The following is a 13,748-nucleotide window of genomic DNA, read 5'->3' on the forward strand; positions in this document are numbered from 1 at the left end:
GTTATTTCGGCAAATGTTCTGGTGTGGTTAGATTCATTTTTGGAAGAAGGGGGGCAGTGGGAGGAGGGAGGATCTTGATTAATTTGTTGAAGCCTAGATTTGTTCAACTGCCAAGCCAAAGCTGGTCTCTAAAAGACACATGCATGCAAATACATCTTTCTTGAATTTAAACCAGAGGTGTCAATTAGCAATCAGTGGTTTCTCTTGCTACATTTCAATTGGCTCCTGTTAGCCATGAAATCAAGACAGTGTCTTGTTCACTGGCTTATTCCTTGCCCATAGGAAAGCATCTGCATATATTAAGTCTCAATAAATATTTGTTTAGCAACTCACTGAATAAATTAATGAATCCAAAAGCAAACCAGCCAGGCACATCTGTACTTCACTTTACAGTAACACATTTACAAAAAGCCTGTATTTCTCTAAATCCAGGTGTCCTCCCCTTAGCTCTTCCCCAGCTGGGTGGAAGGAGCTACTTAAAGGTCTGCTGCCTTCACTTATACATGGGTAGCCGTAGAGCCCAGTGAGCACGCTGCTTTGCACGTGCTAAATCCCGGAGGTGTAATGGTTGATTCCCTTTTTCAGAAGGATGGCTTACATCCATTTGACCATCCACAATTGTTCTACATTTTTGTATGTGTTAGCTTTTTTATCTTTTTGAAATATCAAAAGTAATTTGGAGTCAATTCTGAATAACACTTTTTACTTGACTATTAAGTATGACTAAAAAAAAAACACTGGACTGATTGGCCCAGGAAAGGTTTTTTTTTTGTTTGTGTTTTTAATTCTCCCTATGAAAGCTTTCTGTGTGAACTAGACTTCCCTCTGTATAAAATGGTGATGACTGTTATGATTATTTAACATATAGCGTCTCAAGATGATTCCCATGAATGCATATACAGTGCTTGATGTGTTTGTAGAACTGTTGTCAGGCTGTAATTGTTAAGTACATTAAAGACAGCTGACACTCAGGACAGCTCCTGTGACACAGTTGAACTGCCCCATGGGATCGTTTTGCCTGTAATCTGTGCAGAAACAGATTTCTAGATCTTTCTCCCATCAAGCCTCATAATGTTCATATATCTCAGGGGTGAAAATTCTCTCCAAAGTGAAGTGTTAAGTGAATATCAAGAAATGTTACCTTCTACACATTTATAAATCCAATCCCTTTTCTCAGCAGCATTTTAAATTCTATACCAATGACTAAAATAATGATACTTTTGCTTTATACCTCATGGGGTTGATTTATTATGTACTCCAATAAAATTAGAAAGGCATCTCTAAAATGTACCAGGGACATATATAAATCATAGATTTATGAATGGATTTTGAGCTCTCAGTTGATCGTAGCCCTAAAATAAGAACTACTCGTTCTTGGAACCATGGCCCTGTTCCCGACTTGCTCTGGGTAGGCCACTGAAGATATGAGTGCTATAGCAAAATGTGGTGAAGACATCAGATGATTCCCAGCTAGTAGAAAACAATACTGCCTGCAATCTCAGAGGCTTGTCTCAAAACAAGGGGCCATGTAAATGAGGAGTCAGCTGTAAACTTTCACATTTTGAAGTTCCTCTGATTACTCTACGTCTTAAGTGTCCGACAGTACTGAGATTTGGATGAATGCTAGAGAGTGTGAAGGATTTGAGGGAGGTATACCACAACGAGGGGTCTGTTCTGTATCAGCCCTACCCAATAAGGTCGCCCCATAAAGCTACCTGGCACTTAGATTGTGGCTAGTGTGGTTGAGAAACTGAATTTTTCCCCCATTTTAATGAATTTAAGTAGCCATGATTGCCACACTAGAAAGTACAGACTTAAAAGAGGGAACCCAAAAATAACCTGAAAATTTTTTTAACAAAACAACCTTATCACCTTCAAAGTATTTTCCATTACACAATACATTTGTGAAATCTGCAATTCCATTCTTGGAAACATTCTTCAAGTTCATCTGTTTGGATGGCTGACAGCACCTCCCTCGTTTTTTTCTTCACTTCTTCTGCATCATCGAATCACTCTCCTGTGAAACAAAAGGAGTTGCGCAAGCAAGGTCAGGTGAATCAGGTGCATGGGGCAAGAGAAGCATGATTTTTTTTTTTTTTTTTGCCAAAACCTGGCACACAGAGATGGCTGCGTGAGCAGGTGCATTGTGGTGATGACACAACCAGTCCCCCATCTGCCACAAAGCAGACCTTTTTTGTCACATACTGTTGCACAATCTTTCTAGAACCTCTAAATGGAAAGCTTAATTAACAGTCGGACCTGGTGGAATGAGCTTCAAATATACTATCCCCCTCACATAAAAAACAAATGAGCATCATCTTGATCTTTGATTTCACTTAACTAGCTTTGTAGGGGAGAGGTGACGATGGTGTCCTCCACTGGCTTGATTGATGTTTGCTTTTGGGGGTTGTAAGAATAGCACCATGTCTCGTCACCAGTAATGACCTTGGAGAAAAGTCTGGATTACTTCGGAGCTGTTCTTTCAAAGCATGGCATATTTCCACTTAGCACTTTGACCTGGTCAGTCAGAAGCCAAGGCACAAATTTTTCAGTGACCCTTCTCATTCCAAATCTTCTGTTAAAATTCATTTTCCCAAGCTCCAAGAGAGTCCAGATAACTTCCCCATTTCTTCTTTATTTTTTAAAAATCTTTTATTGGAGGCTCATACAGCTCTTATTACAATACATGCATACATCCATTGTGTCAAGCACATTTGTTGCCCTCATCATTTTCAAAACATTTTCTTTCTACTTGAGCCCTGGGTATCAATTCCTTATTTTCCCCCCTCCCTACCACACTTTCCTTCCCTCATGAACCCTTGAAAATGTATCAATTATTTTTATTTTTTTTTATGTCTTATACTGGCCAATGTCTCCCTTCACCTACTTTTCTGATGTCCGTCCCCCTGGGAGGGGGTTATATGTAGATCATTGTTATCTTCCCCCACTTTCTCTACCCACCTTCCCCTGCCCCTCCTGATATCACTACTCTCATTATTGGTCTTGAGGGATTTATCTGAAGCATAAAACTTTCCTCTAGTTCTTTAATGCTTCCTCCCCCTGCCCCCAACCCAACACACACGCTATCATGATCCCAATTCTACCTTACAAATCTGGCTAGATCAGAGCATGTACATGGGTACAGATAAGAGCTGATAACACAGGGTATACAGGACAGATAGACCCCATTTCTTCAATGGTCTATCATTGGGTTTTGAGCACAAGTGCACAAATTTTGTTGACATTTGTATCCCATTTGGGAAGTTGATAGATGTCCAGAATGAGATTTTTAATCTATCGACATTTCACCTCTTTTGAAATGAGAAAACCACTCGTACACTTGAATTTTACCCATAGTGCTGTCCTTAGAAACTCTGTCCAACATATCACATCAGTTTCTGTGGCATTTTTCCTGAGCAGGAAACAAAATTTTCCAACCACACGCTGTTCTCTTAAATTGGCTATCACAAAAAATGAGGTTTGAGCAAAACTGCTCTTAAAACAAAAATTCACCGTGACCCGAGAAGCTTCCCAGGCAATGCCACTGGGTGCACTAACTCAGAGCGAGTTGCCTGATGCTCGCCTAGTGGGAAAAATGCCGACTAGGAAAGCTCCCCGCAGCACAGCTATTTTTCCCAGGGTTTTTTTTTTTTTTTTTTTTGCATGCCCCCTCGTAGCAGAGTCTGGCTATTTTCAGCAATCTGAACAAGAGCCCCGAGAGTAGTTGATGCAATGGGTAGACGATAGAACTTCTGTACACTGCAAGACTGCATCAGAATGGGTTTGGGATTAAATTCAGATGACTGCCCAGAGCTGGGATCCATGCCCTTTCTCTTAGGTGGTCCCAGAAAAGACCCTTTAAGCAAGATACCAGGGTGGGAGGGTGCCTTTTGACCTTCTCCTGCTCTTCTCCCTCCCTCAGAGCAGCACGCTGTACAGGAGCTGACCAAGGCTGCAATGAATGGCGTGGGCATTGATGGGGAAGTGCTCTCTTACTTGGAATTAGCCCAGGTTTGTAACAATTTGCTTTTCACCTTTTAAGTGTTTTCAGCCCGTTGTTTCAGTGCTGCTAAAACATTCCTCTGTTGCATCTGTCTAAATAAAGATGTCACCACTGAGTCACAGAGGCCCCCTGTGTACACCAAGATCTAAGAGTTTTAACATTTCATGCACCATTCGCCCTGCTGGGCTTCCTTTGAAAATCAACAGGGACCCCCTCCCCCACACCATCCTCATAACCCCCTGAAGCACCAGCTTCCCATGTGGGAGAACCACTTGGGCTTGTTGGGGAGAGGTTTTGTCTCTCCTTTGAGTTTATACTTTAATTCTTAGACATGTATTGTCCAGGGCCAGACAGTTTCTAGAAATCCATGCAGGCCAGCTTTGCCCATATATCTCATGACAGCTACCCAGGTCTTTTCCACAATCATTACTTGTTCACATGGATGCTGTGATTCCAAACTCCCAATACGCACACACCTACCTTCTTCCATGGGGCCAGGGGACCCCATTTCAGCTTCATCACTTAATAATTTAGTCCAGGTACAAACGCAACCTTTCCTCGGTTTCTCAGCAGTAAGAGGTGGGGGTGGGGATTCATACCCTCCGAGACTTAGAGGTGATTTTGAGAACAAAGTAAGAGAGAATGTCCACAAAAGAGCACTGGGTAGTCAAAAGTCTTCTACTCTCAGAGCACGGAACGTGTGTGAGACTCGCTTCTCTGCCATAGACTTAGAGACAAGGGTTTACTAAGGGAACTAAGAAACATTTTCTGCAGTCTTCTGCTTACTGGATTTGTCATGGTTCCCTCTCCCTGTGAGTGCTGCGGTGGAGTAAAGGCCAGGCATTTTCATTGGATGTGTCTCGGTCGAGAGGGAGGAGAAGGCATACAACACGTGGTGCCCGGACCATTGCAACTCTGACAACAGGAGGTGGCCCGGATTCGACGGAGCATTTAACAAACAATCGTTATGGCGATTGTTCCTCAGCCCCAGGCAGGCAGAGGCCAACGGGAGAAAGCGAGGAGTACAAATTATTTAAAGCTCAATGTGGTAAAATGTCTCATCGACATCACCATTCAGATGGGGGATAAACACCTACTTACTCGTCGTGCCCCTCCCCCACCCCCATCCCCACCCCCACCTCCCTGCATCGAAACTGGTGTTTGGGGTGTTTTGAAACAGGCCCAGCGCTCAGTTTGGTGTGTGAGGTGATAATTCTGGGAGGTTCTTGAATCAGTTCAGAGAGTTTCCTGAAATGGCTTCTGGCTTTTATATTGGCTTTCTGAGGTAGAGCTGGGGACCCCAGAGGCCGGATTTGACCAGATCAAACCAGCATCCAAGAGCAAAGGGCAATGATGTCTGAAAAGGACAGGGACCCAAGCAGTGAGGGGCAAGTTGTGCCAAATTTGGGGAATGAGTCTGGGTCTGCCTGGTTTAAAACAAATAATCTTATTGGCGTATACTTCACATATCTTACAGCAGAATCATTCGATCACATTAAGAGAGCGCTATACTCATCAGCACAATCATTTTCAGAACATTGTCTTCTCCTGCTCACTGTTGTTAGCTCCCCATTTCCCCATAACCGCTCCGCCCCTGCCAAGCCCCTAGAGAACCGTTCATCGGAGCACTGCCTCTGTAGATTTCCTGGATTTCATATCCAGAAGGCCTTCAAGTACACAACTAGGATGCAAACAACAAAGACGCCGCCGAAGGTCTGCCTCTGTTTCAACATTGGGGCTTTCATCCACAGCCACCTCCGCTGCCTCCTCCCTGGGTGTCTCTGTGCTCAGAATGGAACCCAGTGCGTGTCTGGATCCTCCCACCCTGCCTACACCACCCACTGCGTTATGTAACCCAGAGGACAGGTGGAGGACCGCCACACATCACAGTTTCCTCTTTGGCATCGCTGGGCCCCGCAGCTGAGCTCTGGCATGTGGCACGGAGCATTCCATTCTTGGGGCTTCCTTCAACCGAGATGACACTGCTGCGTGTTTTTGCTTTCTTCCAGAGGCCATGCTTACTGGTGGCCAGCGCTGCAGATAGTGGAGAAGGGTGGACAGAGAGCAGGCGTTAAGCTCCGAATCTGATACAGTGATTATTTTGGGTGTACCTATCATGGGATAAAGGAGGGATGTGCCAAACGCTAGACTTGGCTGGCACTAGCAGCCATACCAAAGTGAAAATACTGGCGTCGCAGCAGGTTACTGAATGAGTTAGTTATCCAGGCCCTGATTTCATGTCACCACCGCAGTGGCCCCATGGAGCCTCTACTTTAGAAAATAGATCCTGACTGAGTCCCTTTCGGTCTTTCCCCTGCAGTTTCACAACGCCCACCAGCTGGCTGCCTGGTGTCTGCACCACGTCTGCACAAACTACAACAGTGTCTGTGCCAAGTTCCGCAAGGAAATCAAGTCACAGTCCTCAGGTGAGACGAGCCTTGGCTTCCTGTGTCCCGCTCCCCCCGCCGGGCAGGTCTTCCCTCACCATGCCTGGAGGAGGAGGGCTGCACACCGCCCCCACAGACCTAGGAAGTCACATCCCTACGCATTGTCCGATAGAAATTCTCCAAAGAGAGTCTCATGCTTGGGAGGATTTGGGTGACTGGAACTCCCAGCACCCCGCTTCAAAGCATTCTGAGGTCGTTGGCTCACCCTTGGGAAGGTTAGACTCAAAAAATATGGAGTCCTATTTGGGGTCTCTTTGCCCAACTCCATGTTTCTGCCTCTTCAAGGTTCTTGTCTCGGGCTGCAGATGGTTCCCCTCGGAGGGGCTGCTACATGGGGTTGTTGGGAGGACTCGTAAGGCTCTAGAATATAGGGCGCGGCCCACGGGAGCAGTAATAAACAGCGCGCATCACCGTCCATCTTTCTGTCACTAGACAACCGGGAATACTTCGAGCGGCACCGCTGGCCCCCCGTGTGGTATCTGAAGGAAGAAGACCACTACCAGCGAGTGAGAAGGGAGCGCGAAAAGGAAGCGATCGCACTACATAAACATCACTCCAGGCGCAAATGGTGCTTCTGGAACTCGTCGCCAGCCGTCGCCTGAGGAGGAAGAGAAGAAAACGAGCAGCCTGATGCGCCGTATCGCAAAGCACTACTGTAAAGTTAGTCTTACTGTTAGAGAGAAAACGTAGTTCGGGTTCAGGCACTGATCTTCCTCCACTCGTGCATTCTTCTTTGTTCGGCTCAAAGCACAAGCTCACCATCCATGAGCCTGGACAAAGAAGGGAAGCTGATGTTCACTGCATTCCTTAAACCAATAAGTATATTATTTTTTCTTAGGAGGCTTAACAAACTTTAGCCCGTTATTTTCTTTCTTTTTATACAAAGGAAAAAAATTCAGCTTTCATGTTTCAAATTCCAAATTGGGAAATATTTTTATATGGTCTCTTGTATTTTGTTGAAAATAAAAGTACTGTGTATTACTTTATGTTACAGGCCACAAAATAACCACGAAGTCGTCCTGTGGCTGAGTTGAAGCGCTCGGGCCACACACGGCCACTGAGGCACGCTGCGTAATTAGAGGGTTATCCTTTTGTCGTAGAGGATAGGGTTGGAATGGAATTCCCCAAAGTGCAAGTTAAAGAGTGTTTATTCTCTGTTCTGCTGAATACCATCAGTATAATTTCTAAGTCAACTCCAAGGACTGTGTACTTATAACATTTGCTGCGTAAGTGCTAGTACTGACATGGTTACACATGCCACGTAAACTGTAGTGATAGCAAATAGTCTGTTTTTAACATGTCTAGATTTAAGAGGATAATCTTTACCATCGTTAGAAGGGCTTGTTCGATCCCAGCATCATCCACGGCAAGCTCACTGGTGGACCTGAATACAGCAATACACTTAGAGCGTTGTGGTGTGGATGGCCGTGTTAGGGTGTATGTCTCAGTATTCCTTGATCTGGCCACGCGTTGCATGCAGATTCTCCATTGACTTGAATCGAGATGGACAAGGGGCAGGGCCACGGACTCCATCCCAGCCTTGTCAGGCTTGTTACATCTCGCCACCAGAGGCAGGCTTCCTCAGGTCTCTCACCTGTGGCCAATTTCACTTTGTAAGACATGTGTTTTTAACTCTTCCCAGGGAAAATCCAGGTTGCTGCAGACCCCCTCACTCATGCTGAAAATTGGTAGGGCCTATGAAAGCTCAAAGCTGGAGGCTGGGTCGCCCAGGGGCCCTGCATTCTCCGATGCAGAAAGGGATTTCTTACTGCAAGAATCTAGGAAATGGTGCTATTGTGAGTTAGTCCTGACCCTTTGTCTCTCTGAGTTTTCAGTGTTAAAATTAGAAAGTATTGAGCAGAGGCGCTTTGGAGAGGCAATCAACCATTGCTTCTTTGTAAATTGATATGTTAGGGCAGGCACGTGGCACATTCTAAGGCCACAGGTCCAGAAATGCCACGGCATGTTGTGCGTCAGGGCTAGGGCTCATTTTGTTGGTGGCTCACTTACTGATGCTACACGCTATTGATCTTGGGGTTTGTTTGTTTGTTATTTTTACTTTCTTTTTAGATTTTAGAAGTTGAAAAAGAGACAGTTGGGCCCAGGCCCCAAACTGACAGCCATATGTATTTGAAAACTCTACCTAGCTTATGAACAGGCATCTATGACAGGCTGTAGCAATACCCCAGATGAAAGAGCTTAGCGGGGCCTGGAAATGCATCCTCCTCCCGTGACCAGGGCGGGAGCAGGAGAGCAGGGAAGGCTCTAAGAGCGTCCACCTTCACTTTTGGCAAGTAGGCTCGCAACGGGTCCACGCAAGGAGGAAGAAGACAACGCAAAGGCTGAACGCCAAGACTCAGGAAGAATTGCCCAATGTCCCATCATAAATGGTGCAGTAGTTGAGTTTTTAATGAGTAGTCATAGTTGAATTTATACAACCAAAGCTCCCATTTGATTGCACTCTTGCCAAAATGTAATGGACTTACAAATGAACCTGGGATATAAGCAATAATCTCCATTAGTGTTTGTTATCAGCTCCTGTGACCAACTGGCTGGTTCATTTGGTAGATGCTGATTATGGCCTTTCACCATGGTGGTTTGTTTTGTGTTTTTTATTTCACAAAAAAGCCAATAAAATGGTTTAGTTGTAAAATGTCTCCAGTTTTGCTCTGTGTTGTGGTGCTGGTGGTGTTTACTTTGTACAGGTTTCCCTCGTCTCGTGTGTGTCATTTTAATAGCTTCTTGCTCACTACTAGCATTTTACGGGAGTTGGACCGTGAGGCTTGTGTGTGCTTCAGAAATGAGGCTTTTGGAATGAAGGCCACCTCTACTTCAATATCGTGAGCAGAGGTGACCCAAGGGCTGTGACGCAAACGAGGCGTCTGGCTCTGAGCTACGGCGGCTGTCACTAGAGGTGGTGCAGCTTGGAGGGAAGAAAAGATCTCTGTGCCTCCGCAGGAGCTCTGCCTGAACTGTCGCCGGAGTTTGAGCAGTTGCAGCGATAACATGGGTGGAGAGTCTGAACTGGGGGATTCACAATGATTTCCCTTCCAAAGCAGCACCTGCAAGCAGCCTCTGGGGAATCTCTAGACTTCTAGGTGTGTGCCCAAGCTCAGCGAGGAGAGTTCTCGCTGGGAGATGTTCTGCAGATCAAGTTCTCCAAATTCCATGGCAAGGAGTTAATTATATGAGAAATATCTAAAGAATGAAGTCGATGAGATTTCCTATACATCTGCACACCTTTGACAATTGAACGGTCTTGACCATGACAGCTTTTACACAGGCATACCCCCCTGGAGGCTTACTAGAGAGAGTCTTTGTTCACTCGTATGTTACCAGAAAGTTCAACATCCCTGTATTGGTATTTGGGGAACCACAAATCCTGCTGTCTATAGGTGGTATTTCTAATTAGAAGGCAGGGGACCTTCAAAAGCCAGTCTAATGTTCCTTTTTTTTTTCCCCTTATGCTTCTTTCATATAGTGGCCAAAACACAGTTTCTCACCTCAGTGACATTGCCTAAGTAGAATGAGTGGCAGTAGTCAGAGGGAGAAACAATATGAGTCCTATGATAAGAAACTTTTGACTGCGGAATTTCTGAAATGAACGCTTATGTGCAGACTGAAGCTTTGCTATATATTTTACCCCAACCGTACAGCTAAACTGAATACATGTCGGCGGAGTGGGGGGAGAACCTAATTGAATCCTAGTGGATAAATGGTCATCTTTTCTATACAAATGTGACATACACTGTACCGTTCAGTACTACAGCAAAGTTTTCCCCAGTGTATCATAAAACTGACAGAGACTAAGATCAGGTTGGATTATCAGGATGTACCCACATGTCTCGGGAGCTTTGCCTTTCACTTTCAAATCTGAAAAAAAAAATCTTGTTTAGATGGTATATAAGACTGTTTTCAAAAATAAACACTTTGTTTTCATCAGATTTGGAGGGTTTCATATTAAAGAAATTAAGACTACGTTTATTTAATGTGACAAAAAGTAACGGCAATGGGTATGTGTGTGCATTTGTAAGCCATTAAGGAGCAGTGCAGTGTAGGGTCAAAAGAGGCCAAGAACAAAGTTTAAACCGGAAGGAAGGAAGGAGGGGGGAGGGCAATTAAAGCCATAGTAGTTGAGTTCAGTCCTGAGACATGGATGTACTCTTTTTCTCAAAACTCACTGCCAATGATTCAATGCCCATTCACAGGGACCCAAAGGACACGGTGGAACTGCCCCTGTGAGTTTCCAAGGCTGTAACTCTTTATGGGCGTGGAAATCCCTGTCTTTCTCCCTCAGGGCAGCTGGTGGTTTCGAAGGGCTGACTTGCGGTTCACCCCACATGTAACCACTACACCACCAGGCCTCCTTTATGAAGTGCTACTTCCTGAGATTGTTCCACAACTCCTGACTTAATTTTGTTTCCAACAAAGCCTTTGTTCTCTTGAATTCCCATTTAAAGGCAGGTCATTGACACACCATGAAAGGTCAAGATTTGTACATGAAGACAAGGTGAGTTAGTTAAAGTTTATTGTGCCAACCTGGTCAATAAACCACATGTGGGGTTAATTGAAGGGCACAGGGATAAATGGCTTGGTGAGCCTCACCTTTCGAGTTCTTGGGTCTCTAGCTTTGTGATGGTCAGGCCAGGGTGCAGTTGCCTTAGCCAGTTCCCTGCTTTAGCTGGCAAGGTTGACTTCCTGCAAGACATCCCAGACAAGAAGCCACATGGACCTACCCCAATGCAGCCCTGGGTGCTGGAGCAGCCATGTGGAGATGTCACAGGAAGCCAGCCCCTAACACATCATTACGGGTCCGGTAGGCACAATTGTACAGCGATAATAAGTAAAGATCATAGTAAAGTTATAGATAGCATGAGAGATAGAAGTAATGAAATAAATGGAGTCAGTCATGATTCATGGTCACCTCTGCCCTGCATGATGGTCCACATGGAGGGAGAGAGAGCGTTTAATGCTAGCCCAGGCTTTTTATATTCTCTGGAGACGTGCAAGCCCCCTAATTACAGGTGAGGACATACGTCACTGGAAGGGGCTGTCCTATAGGTAATATAGTAATGAGAGGGGTGTGGTCTAGGGACATACACGCAATAGGAAGAAGGACTGGGGTATACATGTCACAAGATGGGAGGACCCTAGATTCAAGATGGCAGCCTAACCTTGGTCATCCTTGGGCGGGTTTGGCCTCTCTGGGGTCTCCTACAAGGAAACAGACAACTATCCTTATCAGAAGGGAGTGGGCTCTATTTGTTGTGGGATAAACAGTGGTGCCTGCTTGCTCTGGATAGTTGATAGTTCTCAGGGAGAATAACCCCTGACCTACTTCTGATGACCTCTAAGTGTAGTCATTCCCAAGCAGCTGTCTGGCATATATTTGGGGGAGACAGCTTGGGCGAAATCCTTCTGTATCCCACATGGAGACCTCTGCCAATGCTGAGATGCTTACACATTGATTGATTGATTCCACTTTCCTCCTGCAGTTGGTATCATTGCATGTGTTTTGTGAGATGGAGGAGGACTTTGTGGATCGGTGTTGGATATATGGGTTAATATTGGACTTGTGGGCTTGGGCAGCATTGGGTTGGGATGTTTTCTTGATGCGCACTCACCCTTTATATAAAACTCTCTCTTATATATGAATTTCTGTGGATTTGTTTCTCTAAAGCACCCAGACTCACACACAAGGGGAGGGCACCCAGAGGCTCCCGTAAAAGCAATGCTTTTATAGGTGGCTCATCAGTTAGCTATGTATTATCCACAGTCTACAAAATATGGAAAGGATTTAGAAATAACTCTGGAGTGGAAACCAATTAATCATGTGGCTGTGCGAACCAGACGTGAAATTGCTATCCACAAGATAAGGCAGCAAACAATCTGCGGCCTATTCACCGATGTTCCCCATCCCCATTAGGGGCACAGAGTCCTGGGGACATGAATTCCAAGGAAATGTGGATGCAGTGGGTGTGCACTCGGGCAGGTTGTCTAGAGGAGCAAACCTAGCTACTCTCATCTATGTACAAGAAAGAACTTTTCATCAAGAAGGCACCCCAACCCAGTTCAACTCAAGTCCAAGTCCTGTGCTAGCATGGCCCCCTTCAGGTTCATGTAACTGACACTGAAAGGCGAAGTGGGAAGCAGGGAGATCACAGGCTGGCGAGAGCAGGCTCATGAATGGGGAGGATCAGTGGAAACACAACAGGGCAGCCACAGGTGCCGGGGTCAGGCAACCCACATTGGCCACCCTTGGAGGCAGATGCAGAGTCCCAGTGAAGTCCCAGAGAGGAGGAAGGCAAACCAGCAAAGAGAGAGGCAGCTTCCAGAGTCCCTCACGCTCACAACAAAGACCACACACCCACGGAGGTGTTGTCAAGCTACTACTTGATTGACAGGTTTGACTCCACCCCTGGCCAGTAGTGTCCAGTTGACATAAAATCATCCAACTACCACAGGGTGGTACGCAAATCCAGCTGCGTGGGAGAAACGCTTAGATTCCCTGGTCCACAGCCAAGAGTGGTTAGATGCTTTGGTGGAACAAGGCGGGCTGCATTGATTTATTTCTGCTTGGATGCTAATCAAAGTTTGAGCAACATTTTATTCCCTGCAAATCTGGTGGACGGGGCGGGGGGGGGGGGAATCATCCTTTTGATTGATTGATTCATGATCATTCGTGAAGCGATATCCCCGTGGCATGTTCATTTTCATTCTTGTGTGAAAAGATACACCTTTGTAAGCTTTAGTCATTCAAGAAGGGCTTCACACTGAGTTGTGGGTTTCTAAATGAGTTGATTTAGGTAGAACATTGGGCCTGTTGTTTAGCACATTATAAGTAAATAGAAAATAAAAGGTGTATAGGCAGTCCCCGACTTACAAACAAGATACATTCCTAAGTCACTCTAAATCAGAAGTGTAGCTAGCTACGTCGCAACAGGTCTTACTCAGCATCTATTGGTCAAATATGCTTCTTCATATATAGTACCTATTTTACCATTCTGTGCATATAAAACTACAAATATGTACAAAAACAGTAAAACAAACACAGCAAAACCAAACTCACTGTCACGGCGTCAATTCTGATTCATGGCGACCCTATATATAATCATAACAAAAATCATAATAATGTGGTCCTCTCTGTGTAAATATGTATGTGTAAGTATACCACCAAACAACGCACTGCCATCCAGTTGATTGTGACTCCTAGTGGCCCCGTGCAGCATTTCCAAGGCTGTAACTCTCTACGCGCACAGACTGCCCTACCTTTCTCTCACAGAGCCACTGGTGACTTT

General features: G+C 45.3%; 1 protein-coding gene across 5 annotated transcripts in view; it reads left to right on the plus strand.

The window, feature by feature from the left end:
* RHOBTB1 (Rho related BTB domain containing 1) overlaps positions 1-9,103 on the plus strand; it is a 78,657-nt gene extending 69,554 nt beyond the window's left edge. For 4 of the 5 annotated variants that reach the window (XM_075535141.1, XM_075535143.1, XM_075535142.1 and 1 more), the window contains exons 8-10: positions 3,923-4,011; positions 6,324-6,429; positions 6,883-9,103. In XM_075535141.1, the coding sequence (XP_075391256.1) occupies positions 3,923-4,011; positions 6,324-6,429; positions 6,883-7,052 (365 nt within the window). In that variant the 3' untranslated portion in view covers positions 7,053-9,103. The remainder of the gene's footprint in view (positions 1-3,922; positions 4,012-6,323; positions 6,430-6,882) is intronic. The other variant, XR_012780441.1, reaches the window with a different exon arrangement.
* Positions 9,104-13,748: the final 4,645 nt, after the last annotated feature.

The sequence above is a fragment of the Tenrec ecaudatus genome, chromosome 16, assembly GCF_050624435.1.
Source record: "Tenrec ecaudatus isolate mTenEca1 chromosome 16, mTenEca1.hap1, whole genome shotgun sequence".
Lineage (NCBI taxonomy): Eukaryota > Metazoa > Chordata > Mammalia > Afrosoricida > Tenrecidae > Tenrec > Tenrec ecaudatus.